The 14,950-nt window shown below is 37.9% G+C and overlaps 1 protein-coding gene across 1 annotated transcript in view; it reads right to left on the bottom strand.

Moving 5' to 3' along the window:
• Mapk6 (mitogen-activated protein kinase 6) overlaps positions 1–14,950 on the bottom strand; it is a 68,059-nt gene that overhangs the window by 1,734 nt on the left and 51,375 nt on the right. Inside the window, exon 7 of the mRNA XM_071608267.1 lies at positions 13,198–13,262. Within this exon, the coding sequence (XP_071464368.1) occupies positions 13,208–13,262 (55 nt within the window). The 3' untranslated portion in view covers positions 13,198–13,207. The remainder of the gene's footprint in view (positions 1–13,197; positions 13,263–14,950) is intronic.

Genomic DNA, 14,950 nt, shown 5'->3' with positions numbered 1-14,950 from the left:
TGTCAAGATAAGCATACTGCTGCGTCAAAAATGATGTAGTTACTAAAAATAGTTTGGGATATTTCTGCAGTTCTTTTTGTCCCTAGGACAAATCCTATTAGGGACTTGTGATCAGTATACTTCCTTAAAACTCTGTTCCTTCAAACACCAAGAAGTGTTCTTTCTTCTTTAGTTATCCATAAACTTGATGTGAAGTTAATTTTGCTTCTAATTGCTTAGGGTTCATTTCTTATTGATGCATTACAATTGTTCATAATGATGGGATGTGTTGTTATATATTCATATGTGCACACAACAATAGAATTTGACCAGTCTTCCTCTCCACCCTCCCCACTCCATCCCCACCTCCCTTCCCACCTTTTTCTCTATTCTACTGATCTCCCTTTGATTTTCATAGGATCACCCCCACCTTTCTTTTCCATTTTCTTCTCTAACTGCCACATATGAAACATGACCCTTGACCTAATTTGGGCTTGTTTCATTTACAATAATGTTCCCAAGTACCATCTATTTTTCTACAAATGACATGACTGCATTTTTCTTTTTGGTTGAATAAAACTCTATTGTGTATATGTACCACATTTTCTTTATCCGTTATCTGTTGATGGACACCTAGGCTGGTTCCATAGTTTAGCTGTTGTGAATTGTGCTGCCATAAACATGGGTCTACACATATCTCTATAGCATGCTGCCTTTAATTCTTTATCACTTTTTTTTTTTTTTCAGGGCTGAGGACCAAACTCAGGGCCTTGCACATGGGAGGCAAGCACTCTGCCACTGAGTAAACCCCCAACCCCTGATGCCTTTAATTTTCTTTAAATACCAAGGAGCAGCATCGCTAAGTCATTATAGTTGCATTCCTTGTCTTTTGAGAACTTCATACTGATTTCCATGGTGTTTGTACTAATTTACAATCCCACCTACAGTGCTCATTTTTCTCTATATCTTATATCCTCTCCAGCATTTACTCTTATTTGTATTCTAGCCATTCTGACTAGTGTGAGATTAAATCTGTATAGTCTTGATCTGCATTTCTCTAATTGCAAATGATGCTGAGTATTTCTTCTTACATTTGTTTGCCATTTGTATTTCTTCTTTTGAAAAGTGTCTAGTACATTTGCCCATTTATTAATTGGGTTATTTGATTTTATGAGTGTGAAGTTTTTTGAGTTCTTTATATATTCTAGATAGCAATCCTCTCTCAGTAGAATAGCTAGCAAAGATTTTCTCCCATTCTGTAAGTTCTCTCTTCACATTCTTATCTCCTTTGTTGTTCAGAAACTTTTTAATTTGATACTATCCCTTTTATTAACTCTTGGCATTATTTCTTGAGCTTGGCATATTGACTGTGCCTATTTGCTGGAGTGTTGACCCTACATTTTCTTCTAGGAGTTGCATAGTTTCTAGTTTAATTCCTTGGTTTTGATCCAGTTGGAGTTGATTTTTTACAGGGTGAGAGATAAGAGTCTAGTTTCATTCTTCTACATATGGACAACCATGCTCCCAGCACCATTTTTTTAAAAGGCTGTCTTTTCTCCAGTGTATGTTTTTGGTACCTTTGTCAAGGATCAGATGTAAAAGCGTGGGTTTGTGTCTGTGTCTTTTATTCTTTTTTTTTTTTTTTTGGAACTGGGGATTAAACTCAGGGGCACTCAACCACTGAGCCAGTCACATTCCCTTGTTTGTATTTTTTATTTACAGACAGGGTCTCACTGAGTTGTATAGTGCCTTGACATTGCTGAGGCTGCCTTTGAACTCGTGATACTCCTGTCTCAACCTCCAAAGCCACTGGGATTACAAGCATGTGCCACTGTGCCTGGCTTGTGTGTCTTCTATTCTGTACCACTGTTCTATGCATCTGTTTTTAATGCCAGTGCCATGCAGTTTTTGTTACTCTAGGTCTGTAGTATAATTTGAAGTCAGGTGTTGTGATACCTCCAGCATTGCTTTTTTGGCTTAAAATTGTTTTGGGTATTCTGGATCTTCTATTCTTCCAAAAGAATTTTAGGACTCTTTTTCTAGTTCTGTGAAGAATGTCATTGGTGTTCTGATGGGGATTGAATTCAATCTGTTGTTGGTAATTTGACCAATCTTAATTCTGCCTATCCATGAACATGGGAGATCTTTCCACCTTCTGAGGTCTTCTTCAATTTTCTTTCTTCAATGTTCAATAGTTTTCATTGTAGAATTCATTTCCCTTCTTAGTTAGATTTATTCCTAAGTGTTTTGTTATTGTTGTTTGTTTATGTGTAGGCTAGTATGAATGGGATTGTTTTCCTGATTTCTTTCTTGGTGTATTTATTGTTAGTATATAGGAAAGCTATTTGATTTTTGTATGTTGATTTTATAACCTGATTGGCAAATTTGTTTAGTAGCTCTAGCTAATCTAGCAGTCTTTTTTTTTTTTTTTTTTTTGTAGAGGCGAGTACCAGGGATTGAACTCAGGGGCACTCTACCACTGAGCCACATTCCCAGCTCTATTTTGTATCTTATTTAGAGACAGGGTCTCACTGAGTTGCTTAACATCACGCTTTTGCTGAGGCTGGCTTTGAACTCACAATCTTCCTGCCTCAGGTTCCCAAGCTGCTAGGATTACAGGCATGTGCCACAACACTCAGCTAATCTAGCAGTCTTTTGGTGGAGTTTTTTGGATCTTTTAAATACAGGATCATATCATCTGCAAACAGCGATAATTTGATTTCTTTCTTCCTATTTTTATACCTTTACTTCCTTCTCTTGCCTAAATGCTGTAGCTGGAATTTCTAGCACTATATTGTGAAAGTGGATATCTTTTGTCTTGTTCCAGATTTTAAAGTAGGAGTTCATTTTGAATTGTTTTTTAAATTATTCAAATATTCTCATGATTTCAAATACAAATTTAGAAAGTCTATTCAGAGAATTCTGGCTTCTATCCCCCAAACTTCAACTCTATTATCCCTTCTCTTTCCCCATAGGTTAAAAAAAGGGGAAAAAAAAGTTTTGTTTTATGTTTTATCCTTCTGATGTGAATTTTCATTATAGTTTTAGCACCCCTTCTAAGGAGATCAAGAGCATATTGTACACTTCTCTAACTTGCTTTTTTTCCAGGTTTAACTTTTTAATATTTAGCTTTATTGATTCACATACTATACAATTAACCTTAAGTACTACTCAATGATTTTAATATATTCAGAGTCATGCAAACGTCACCATAATCGATTTTAGAATATTTTTATTCCAAAAGGAAATCATGTACCCATCAACCCTGTTTCTCCCAACTCCCCCACTACAAGCCTAAGCAGCTGCTAAGGTACTTTTCTTTCCCTATGGAATTGCTATTGTAGATGTTTCATGTAAGAGGAATCATATAGTATGGGACCTATGGGACCTTTGGTCTGCCTGCCTGCCTTCCTCCTTCCCTCCCTCCCTCCCTCCCTCCCTCCCTGCTTTCCTTCCTTCCTTCCTTGTACTGGGATTGAACCCAGGAGCATTTTACCACTGAACCACATCCCCAGCCCTTTTTTAAAAATTTTCATCTTGAGACAGGGCCTTGCTAAGTTGCTTTGGGACTCAATAAGTTGCTGAGGCTGGCCTCAAACTTATGATCTTCCTGCCTCAGCCTCCTAAGTTGCTGAAATTATAGGTAGGTGTCAGCACACCTGCTGGCCCTTTTTTTTTCATTTGGCATGTTTTCAAGCTTAATCTATGTTGTAGCATGTACCAGTATTTTTTTGTATTGCCAAATAATATTCCAGTATATGGATATGCCACATTTTATCTGTTTTTAACCTTGCTTTTTCTACTTAATAACATATTTAATATATTACTCCATGGTGTTAGAGATATTACCATTAGTACATCCCAGAGGAGATCTGCCCAAGTTTTTAAAATATTGTTTTAAATTGACAAACAATAATTATATATATTTACATGTGCAATATGATGTCTTACTACATCTGTGCATTATAGAATAACTAAATAGGCTATTTAGGATGTCCATTACCTTATACATTTATCATTTCTTTTCAGTGAGAACATTTAAAATCTTTTTAAAATTTTAAAATATACAATTCATTCTTATTAATGTTAGTAGCTGTGCTTTGCAACAGAACACCAGAAGCTCTTCCTCCTGTCTGAAACATTATACCCTTTGACTAGCTGATGGCTTCCCTTTCCACTCACCCACCCCCACTTCTGGTAACCAGCATTCTGCTCTCTACAGAGTTTGACTTTTTAAAATTCCACATATGGTGAGATCATATAGTGTTTGCCTCTCTCTGCTTTGCCATAGGTTATTTACTTATTTATTTAGGAACTGGGGATTGAAGCCAGAGGCACATTACCAGTGAGCTACATCCCCAGCCCCTCCCCACCTCTCTCTCTCTCTCTCTCTCTCTCTCTCTTTTTGAGAGAGAGTCTTGCTAAATTGCTCAGGCTGGTCTCAAACTTGAGATCCTCCCATCTCAGCCTCCTGAGTTTCTGGGATTGCAGGCATGCACCATTGTGCCTAGCTTCATAGGTTATTTAACCAGTATTTTATTCTTACATGTAGTATGCAAGAAAAAAACCTGCTGTAAATCTTGTGAGACAATGGAGAGCTAACTTGTGCCTTCCTCAATCCTCAGTGGGTTGACCTCAGCAACTGCCAAGGATGCTTTCAGCTTCAAAGACCTCTGACAAATCAGCAAGAGTGACATTAACAGTCTGATTTCTGAGGCCCTGGTGGTGCTGGGTTGACTCTGGACAGCCTTTGCTGTTAGATGGTGTTCAATCAATGGAGTTGCTTCTGTGCTGGGAATCCCATGAAATGAAGGGTGAGGGGTACTGTGAGGCCCAACCCCTTTGTCCCACAAGATGGAGTAGATGCTTGCTTATATGGAAATATCCAAAGGACTGTGGACATCAGTAGGTGTTTCCTGGGACCTAGTCCACTGAGGCCAGGAAAGACAAACTTTGCTGTTCTCTGTCAGAAAGCAGAGCAGAGATCAGGGATGGATGGGATGCTGACGGAGCAAGGAGCATCTCCCAGGGAATCAGCAGCAGGACACACGACAACCTCATGAGGCACTTCCCAGCTTGAAGTGGAAGAGATGTCTCCAGGGAAGGGTCTGAGGAGTTCCCAGAGGACAGTGGGAACTCAACTCAGAATCAGCAGGATTCTTAGTGCAAAGGAAAAGAAGTTCAGCACAAGCCAGACAGAGGCTGAGACAGAGGTTTATTTAGGAAAGCAACTACACATTCAAGGGAGAATGTGGGCTGTCTTTAGAGTGAGAAGTGACCCTGACTTGCACTGGGGGTCCAATATTTATAGAAGGGCTATATCAGGGGCCAGTCTGGAGATGGAGCCAGGGTGGAGCAGCAAAATTTCTACCAGTTTCCCCTGCACTTCTGTATTTCCCTTATTTTTAAAGGTCACGGGCCAAGGCATTTTGCTCAAGATTTACAACTATGCTTTCTACATCTCAATGGCAGTGAGTGTTTCCTTTAAGATTCAGTATCTCTCTCTCTCTCTTTATCCTAAATTGCTATCTCAGAATCAATGAAGTGGGGACTGACCTGCAGCTCTGTTCCTGGTCCCTTAACCCTGGGGACTGTCCCCTCAGAAGCCTACAAGGCCAGGCCAGAAAATAAATGGGTCAGGGAATGTATGACTCATCTAAAGGGGAGTCCCCACTGATCTTTGCTAAGTGAGAACCCCTAACGTAACTAGATTCTTTGAGGTTTTTTCTCTCCAGAGGTTAGAGATCTGGATTTTTCTGTGTGGAACTGTGTGGTTTAGGGGGAGTTGTTTTGATTTAGGGTTTTTGGCAAATATATTTGGAAACTGTTCAAACTCTGTAAAAACAGAAAATTCAGGGAACTAGCTTGACTGAGGATCTGACTCAGGAAATCCATGAGGGCATAAGCAGGTGCAGGCTCAGGGCCCTTCCTGAACCAGACCCCTACCAGAGGCACAGGAAGCCATGTCCTCCCTTCCTCGTGCTCTACCCTGCCCTCAATTGCTCAAGGAGACATTCTTGGAGCTGAAGCCCAGCTTCGTTTTACTTTAGCTCACTCATCTTTAAAACAGAATCACATCTCTGGAGGTGGTGAGCTGTCAACTAACTGCAGAGGACAGTGCAGAGGTGATATCCTCAGCCTGAACATATTCCCAAGTATGTGTTGAATTCATTGAAGTGAATCCCCTTCTAGGTATCTCATTTCAATTTGGAGAAATGGAAGGTAGCTGAAAATTTTTTTAATAAGGAGAAACTTGAAGATACAAATATTAAAATTATAATATTCAAAACAGTATGGTACTAATGCTGCAACAAACTGGCAAATCAATATCTACCCTAAAGAATAGTTCCTAATATACTTAAATACTTTATAAATGAAAGTGGAATAATCAGAAATCAATCAGAAAGGCTTATTTGATAAATAAATTTGGAAGTTCAATCATTCCAGGAGAAAATCAACTGAGATAGTCTTTTACATTGTAAATCAAAATAAATTTAAAAATTAATAATAAACATAAGAACCAAATAAAAGCCAAAAAACTCTCTACATTTAGAACAACTTTCTAGTTATAAAAATAGCAAGCTGGTCATGGTGGTGCATGCTATAATCCCAGCAGCTTGGGTGGCTGAGGCAGGAGGATTGCAAGTTCAAAGCCAGCCTCAGCAATTTAGCAAGGCCCTAAGCAACCGAGTGAGACTCTGTTTCTAAATAAAATACAAAATAGGGCTGGGGATGTGGCTCAGTGGTTGAGCGCCCCTGAGCTCCATCCCTGCCCCAAAAATAAAAAATAAATAAAAGGACTGTGGGAGTGGCTCAGTGATTAAGCACCCCTGGGTTCATTCCTCAGCCCAAAAAAAACCACAAAACCAAAAAAAAAAGGAAGATACTTACCGAAGGAAAAACGATGGTAAATTCAAGTATAAAAAGAACTTTTTAACACCTAAATGTTTAAAAAAATTTTTAAGTTGAAAGTTACTCTGGACAAAATGAGTGATGAATCTAACAAGATGTAAATGTTAATATTAAATATATAAAGAGCTCATGTTATCAAAAGCTCTATCCTTGTCCCCATGCCAATCCAATAACAAGGACATGGTTTTGAAAAAAGGAAAAAGAATATTATTACTTTGCAAACAAAGAAAAAGAATCACAGGGGACTCCTGTCCCAGAAGCTGATTCTGCCCATCAGCAGGAACAGGGGGCTTTTAAAGAGATGATTCAAAGCCTACATTCCACAGTGTTCTCTGGTGCAGTTGTAATTCACTTGTTAATCTGGAAGGTAATTATTTCTGAGTACCATCCCCAAAATCTGAATTCCTTCATTCCTGTGGTGGGTGTGTGTTCAAGGACAGATAACTCTGGCTTGGATTAGGAATAAAGGTGATCCTGTTTCCCCAGAGATTAGGGAGGGGGAGATACTAGGGAGGAGCAGAGAGAGGAAGAGAAAAAAAACAAGTCCCCTTTTAAAAATAAGTTGTGGGGGGTGCCGTTTCCAAGATGGTGGGCTAGAGGGAGGCTGCATTCTGTGCCACTCTGGGACCTGGGAATTCTGTGCCACTCTGGGACTTGGGATTCAAGTGGTGGGAATACTGTTTCTCTGTAAGTGATTAGAGGACCCCCTACGGCTGCTCCCATGCAGGAATCATGGCCTTCGTGCCTGTGCAGGTAACCAGGTCTCAGCTTCAGCACGGGACTCCCAGCCACTCGTCCACACAGGATCTCCAGGTGCCCGAGTAGAACCACTGGCATCGGCACCCATGCGGGACTCCTGGCCACCACCTGTTCAGGAACTCCAGCTGCCACTCCCGTGTGGACGCCCATCTACCAACATGGGGCTCCCTCGGTTGCCTCCATCTTGGGGCACTGCAACCCCTGCCGCAGTCCCCTACACATGGTAACCTGCACCTGGAGATACTGCACTGGGTTCAGAGACAGCTGTTGTCCACAACACTGTATGCCACAGAGATGCATCTCTGAACAAGCTGCTCAATGCCACCACCAGGCCCCACCCAACCCAACACCCCATCGCTGAGAGCAGCCACCTCCATCTTGGGACACCTTTGTCACCATCTTTAGTTGGGGCAACCCCCAGCTTGGAACACCTGCTGGGGCTTAGAAGCAATATCAAGGTACTGAAAGTCTCCAACTACCCACTCTCCCCAGCAGCTGCTAACCCTGCACAGTGCATGAGGTTGTGTGGCTGATCCATAGTTCACAAAACCAGGTCCTGAATTTCCCAATATAAAACATCTCTCCACAACAGGTGTGCAGCCCCCAGATCCCAGCCCACAAGACCTCAGAGAGAAAGGTTCCTGATTGGGAAATGAATGAGAGGGGGTGAGCGAGATACAGTTTAGATACTAAATTAGAGACCAGGAATTGCAAGGTCTACAGGCAATATAAGGAGATAAGACCAGGCGCCCACATCACATGAGTGGGCCCCAAAGGAGATCCATGGGGTGCAGTCTCCCATTGGGGACCAGCAATTGCTATATCCCACTTCCAGGAGCTCTGCTCCCAAGACCAACCCTCCCACCCTAATAACCTTCACCATCCTGAGGGTGAAGACACCAGCAAACAACAGACAAGCCCACCCACTAGATGAGAAGGGAAGGAAGTAGGAAAGACACTGATCTCCAGGAAAAACAATCCTTGTATCTTCCTTCAAGATTTCTTTCTCTGTCCTCCAACCCACACATCCCCAACATTTGTGAAACCAAGTACTTTTCATGAATTAGGCTATTGAGGACTGGGATGTCTGAATAGTATATACAGTGGTGTTGTATATTCTTCACCTCCTATTTTTTCATTTTTTATTTTTCTTGACATTTATGTTTGTCTTTTGTACTCTACTGTCTTCCCACTTGCTTGTCTCCCCCAAATCACTTTCTCTCTCTTCTCCTGCTACTAACCAACTTCTTTAGATTCCTCTTTCACACTTTCAAAGATCTAATAACTCCATATCCTCACCTCCTACCACCTCAACATCTCATCCTACACCTTACCCCTGGTTCTTTGTCCACCACCAGAAACTGTAGACCCCTTTGCAAACCTACTATTTATACTGTGGATAATAATTGAACTCACCATTTCTGTATATTGTGATAAAACCATAAACGTCTTAATAGCAGCTCTTTGGTGTAAGGCTGTATATTGTTTGTATTGGGATCTGTTCACATTGTTTTCCCTCTTAAAGGAGAGGTATTGAAAACCTGCAGGGACACTACAAGCCTATAGGGTAAAAACTGTAATGCCTTGGATCCACAGTGCTAAAAGACACAAAATCAACATGAAAAAAAACAAACAAAAAAAAAAAAAAACAAGGAAAGAAAGTGTCCAAAACAAACCAAGACATTATATTATTAGAATCCATGGCCAGCACAGCAGAAGTAATGACAGAGAAGGAGTTCAGGATGCACATAATTAAAATGTTCTCTGAATTAAAGATGACATAAAAGAGCAAATACAGGCAGCAAGAGATCATTTTGATAAAGAGCCACATAAGCATATATAGGAAGCAAAAGATTACTTCTATAGAGTTATAGAGGCTCTGAAAAAGAAAACAAATATAAATCCTCAAAATGAAAGAAACAATAAACCATATTAAAAACTCAATAGAAAGCATCACCAACAGATTAGATCACTTGGAAGACAGGAAGACAAAATATATAATCTTGAAAAGAATATTGATCACACAGTGAAGATGGTAAGAAATCATGAGCAGAATATTCAAGAATTATGGGATAGCATCAAAAAACCAAATTTAAGAATTATTGGGATAGAGGAAGGCATACAGTTCCAGACCAAAGGAAAGCACAATCTCTTCAATGAGATAATTTCAGAAAATTTCCCAAACATGAAAAATGAATTGGAAAATCAAACAAAGAGGCTCATAGGAACCAAATGTACAAAATCACAACAGATCCACACCAAGGCACATTATAAATGAAAATGCCTAGCATACAGAATAAGGAGAGAATTTTAAAAGCCACAAGAGAAAGGAATCAGATCACATATAGGGGAAACCAATTAGGATATTTGCAGATTTTTCAACCCAGACCCTCAAAGCCAGGAGATCCTGGAACAACCTATACTAAGCTCTGAAAGAAAATGATGCCAACCAAGAATCTTATATCCAGCAAAATTAAGCTTCAGATTTGATGACAAAAATGTTTCATGATAAACAAAAGTTAAAAGAATTTACAACTAGAAAGCTTGCACTAGAGAACATTCTTGGCAAAATATTCTATAAGGAGGAAATTAAAAAACAACAATGAAAATCAGCAAATGGAGGTACTACACTAAAGGAAATACCAATCAAAGGAGAAAACAAGTCAAGTCAAAAACCAAAAATGACCAGGAAAACAAATCATGTCACAATAATAACCCTAAGTGTTAGTGGCCTAAACTCACCAATCAAAAGACATAGGCTGGCAGATTGGATTTTTTTAAAAGACCCAACAATATGCTGCCTTCAAGAGACTCATCTCACAGACTGAAGGTGAAAGGTTGGGAAAAAAACATACTACTCACATGGACCACATAAACAAGCAGGGGTTTCCATCCTCATATCAAATAAAGTAGACTTCAAGCCAAAGTTAATCAAAAGGGATAAAGAAGGACACTACATATGCTTAATGGAACCATACATCAACAAGACATAACAGTTATATATTTCATCCATAAAGGAGTGAATACACTTTCTTCTCGGCAGCACATAGATTATGTGGCATAATATATGCTGCCATATATTAAGAAACTCTTATCATATAAAAAAAATAGAGATACTATCCTGAATTCTATCAGATCATAATGGAATAAAATTAGAAATCAATTATAAAATTAAAAAAAGAAGCTACTCCAACACCTGGAAATCAAATAATATGCTATTGAATGAACAATGGGTTGCAAAAGACATCAAAGAGGAGATTAAAATATTTTTAGGGCTGGGGCTATAGTTCAGTGGTAGAGCGCTTGCCTCACACATGCAAGGCACTGGGTTCGATCCTCAGCACAACATAAAAATAAATAAAGATATTGTGTCTATCTACAACTAAAAAATAAAAACAATTCTTAGAGGTAAATGGGAACATTGATACAATATATCAAAATCTCTGGGACACTATGAAGGCAGTAGTAAGAGGAAAGTTAATTGCATGGAGTTCATTCCTTAAAAAAAAAAGAACATGTCAACAAATAAATAACCTAACATTACATCTCAAAGCCCTAGAAAAGTAAGAATAAATCAACACCAAAAGCAGCAGAAGGCAGGAAATAATTAAAATCAGAGCTGAAATCAATGAAATTGGAACAAAAGAAACAATAAAAAATTGACAAAACAAAAAGTTGGTTCTTTTAAAAAATAAATAAAATTGATAAAATCTTAACCATGATAACGAAGAGAAGGAGAGAGAAAACTCAAGTTAGTAACATCCAAGATGAAAAAGAAAATATCACAACAGACACTACAGAAATACATAAGATAATTAGAAATTCTTTTGAAAATTTGTACTCTAATAAAATAGAAAATATCAAAGGCATTGACAACTTTCTAGAGTCATGATTTGCCTGAACTGAATCACAAGTTAAACAGATCAATTACTATTGCCGCCACCACCTATAGTTCCAGTAGCATCCGTCGCAGGTCACTGGCAGGTTCTGGAAGCTCAACACCAAGGTGAGGTAGAGATAATATGCACGGTTACTATAACATATAGGGCAGAAACTGTAATACTTCAGATCTGCACTGCAAGAAAGGAAGATACATAGATAACATGAAAAAACAAGGGGAAAAAGTGTCCCAAACAAACCAAGATACTACAATAACATAACCCATGGACAGCACAGTTGATACAACGTCAGAGAAGGAGTTCAGAATGTACATAATTAAAACGATCTGTGAGGGGCCAAGGTTACGGCTCAGTGGTAGAGCGCTTGCCTAGTATGTATGAGGCACTGGCTTCAATCCTTGGCAACACATAAAATAAATAACATAAAGGTATTGTGTCCATCTACAACTAAAAAAGAATATTTTTAAGAAATGATCTGTGAATTAAAGAAACACTTAAATGAGCAAATACAGGCAAAAATCAATTGCTCCAACAAAGAGATAAGAGAGCAAATACAGGCAACCATAGATCACAACAACAAAGAGAGAAGGGAACAAATAAAGGTAACAAAAGATTACTTCAAGAGTTAGAGATTCTGGGAAAAAAAAGCCAATCAGAAATCCTTGAAATGAAGGAAACAATAAACCAAATAAAAAAGTCAATAGAAAGCATCACCAAGAGACTAAATCACTTGTAAGACAGAACATTAGATAATAAAGACAAAGTATACAGTCTGGAAAATAAAGTTGACTACATAGTGAAGATGATAAGAATCCATGAACAGAATATCCAAGAATTATGGAATAGCATCAAAAGACCAAATCTAAGATTTATTGGTATAAAGGAAGGCACAGAGATTCAAACCAAAGGAATGCACAATCTCTTCAATAAGATAATTTTAGAAAACTTTCCAAACATGAAGAATGAATTGGAAAATCAAACAAAAGAGGCTTACAGGACACCAAATGTACAAAATTACAACAGATCCACACCAAGGCACGTTATAATGAAAATGCCTAGCATACAGATAAGGACAGAATCTTAAAGGCCACAAGAGAGAGGAATCAGATCACATATAGGGGAGACCAATTAGGATATCTGCAGATTTTTCCAACCCAGACCCTCAAAATCCAGGAGATCCTGAACATATACCAAGCTCTGAAAGAAAATGGATGCCAACCAAGAATCTTATATCCAGCAAAATTAGGCTTCAGACTTGATGACAAAATAAAAATGTTTCATGATAAACAAAAGTTAAAAAAATTGACAACTAGAAAGTCTGTACTACAGAGCATCCTCAGCAAAATATTCCATGAGGAGGAAATGAAAATCAGCAAAGGGAGGAACTACACTAAAGAAAAGGCCAATCAAAGGAGAAACCAAGTTAAGTTAAAAACCAAAACTAAACCAAAATTTCTGGGAATACAAATCACATTTCAATAACAACCCTGAATATCAGTGGCCTAAATTCATCAATTAAAAGACACTGAATGACAGATTGGATTAAAAAACAAAAAAGACCCAATTATGTTGCTTCAATAGACTCATCTCACAAGAAAAGACATCCACAGACTAAAGGTGAAAGGGTGGGAAAAAACATACCACTCACATGGAACACGTTAATAAGCAGGGGTTTCCATCCTCGTATCAGATAAAGTGGACTTCAAGCCAAATCTAGTGAAAAGAAATAAAGAAAGACATTTCATACTGCTTAAGGGATTCATACATCAACAAGACATAACAATCATAAATATCTATGCCCCCATCAATGGGGTATCTATATATATCAAACAAACCCTTCTCAAATACAAGAACCAAAAAGACCACAACACAATAATACTTGATGACTTTAATATACCTCTCTCACCACTGGATAGATCTTCCAAACAAAAACTAAACAAAGAAACTATAGAACTCAATAATACAATCAATAATTTGTACTTAACAGACATATATAGAATATTCCATCTGTCAAGGAACAAATATACTTTCTTCTCAGCAGCACATGGATCCTTCTCCAAAATACACCATATGTTATGCCACAAAGCAAGTCTTAGCAAATACAAAAAAATAGAGATACTACCCTGCATTCTATCAGATCATAAGAAAGAAATTAGAAATCACTGATAAAATTAAAAAGAGAAGCTACTCCAACACCTGGAGACTAAACAATATGCTATTGAATGACACATGAATAACAGAAGACATCAGGTAGGAGATTTAAAAAAAATTCTTAGAGGTAAATGTGAACTCCAATACAACTTATCAAAATCTCTGGGACACTATGAAGGCAGTGCTAAGAGGAGTTCATTGCATGGAGTTCATTCATTAAAAGAAAAAGTCAATAAATTTAAAAACCTGACATTACATCTCAAAGCCCTAGAAAAAGAACAACAACCCAACACTAAAAGTAGTAGAAGACAGGAAATAATTAAAATCAGGGCAGAAATCAATGAAATTAAAACTAAAGAAACAATTCAAAAACTGACAAAACAAAAAGCTGGTTCTTTGAAAAAAATAAATAAAATTGACAAATCCTTAGCCACTCTAACAAAAAGGAAGGAGGAAATCCAAATTACTAAAATCTGTGATGAAAAAGGAAATATCATGACAGACACTATTGAAATATAGAAGACAATTAGAAATTATTTTGAAATTTTATACTCCAGTAAAATAGAAAACCTCAAAGACACCAACAAATTTCTAGAGGCATATTATCTATCCAAACTGAGTCAAGAGGACATACACAATTTAAGCAGATCAATTTCAAGCAAGGAATAGAACATACCATCAAAAGCCTACCAACCAAGAAAAGCCTGGATTCACAGCTGAGTTCTACAAAACCTACAAAGAAGAATTAATACCAATACTCCTCAAATTATTCCATGAAATAGAAAAGGAAGGAGCCCTTCCAAACTCATTCTACAAATCTAGTATCATTCTGATACCAAAATCAGGCAGAGACACATCAAGGAAAGAAAATTTCAGACCAATATTCCTGATGAACATTGAGGCAAAAATTCTCGTAAAATCCTGGCAAATTGCATACAAAAACATATCCAAAAAATTAATGTACCATGATCAAGTGGGGTTCATTCCAGAGATACAAGTTTGGTTCAACATCTGGAAATCAATAAATATAATTCCTCACATCAACAGACTCAAAGAATCATATGATTATATCAATAGATACTGAGAAAGCATTTGACAAAATACAGCATCCTTTCATGTTCAAAACAATAGAAAAACTAGGGATAACAGGGACATACCTCAACATTGTAAAAGCTATCTACACTAAATCCAAGTCCAACATTATTCTAAATGGAGAAAAATTGAAAGCATTCCCTCTAAAAACTGGAACA

Source organism: Marmota flaviventris, chromosome 2 (assembly GCF_047511675.1).
Source record: "Marmota flaviventris isolate mMarFla1 chromosome 2, mMarFla1.hap1, whole genome shotgun sequence".
Lineage (NCBI taxonomy): Eukaryota > Metazoa > Chordata > Mammalia > Rodentia > Sciuridae > Marmota > Marmota flaviventris.
This window is presented reverse-complemented; position numbering and strand designations above follow the sequence as displayed.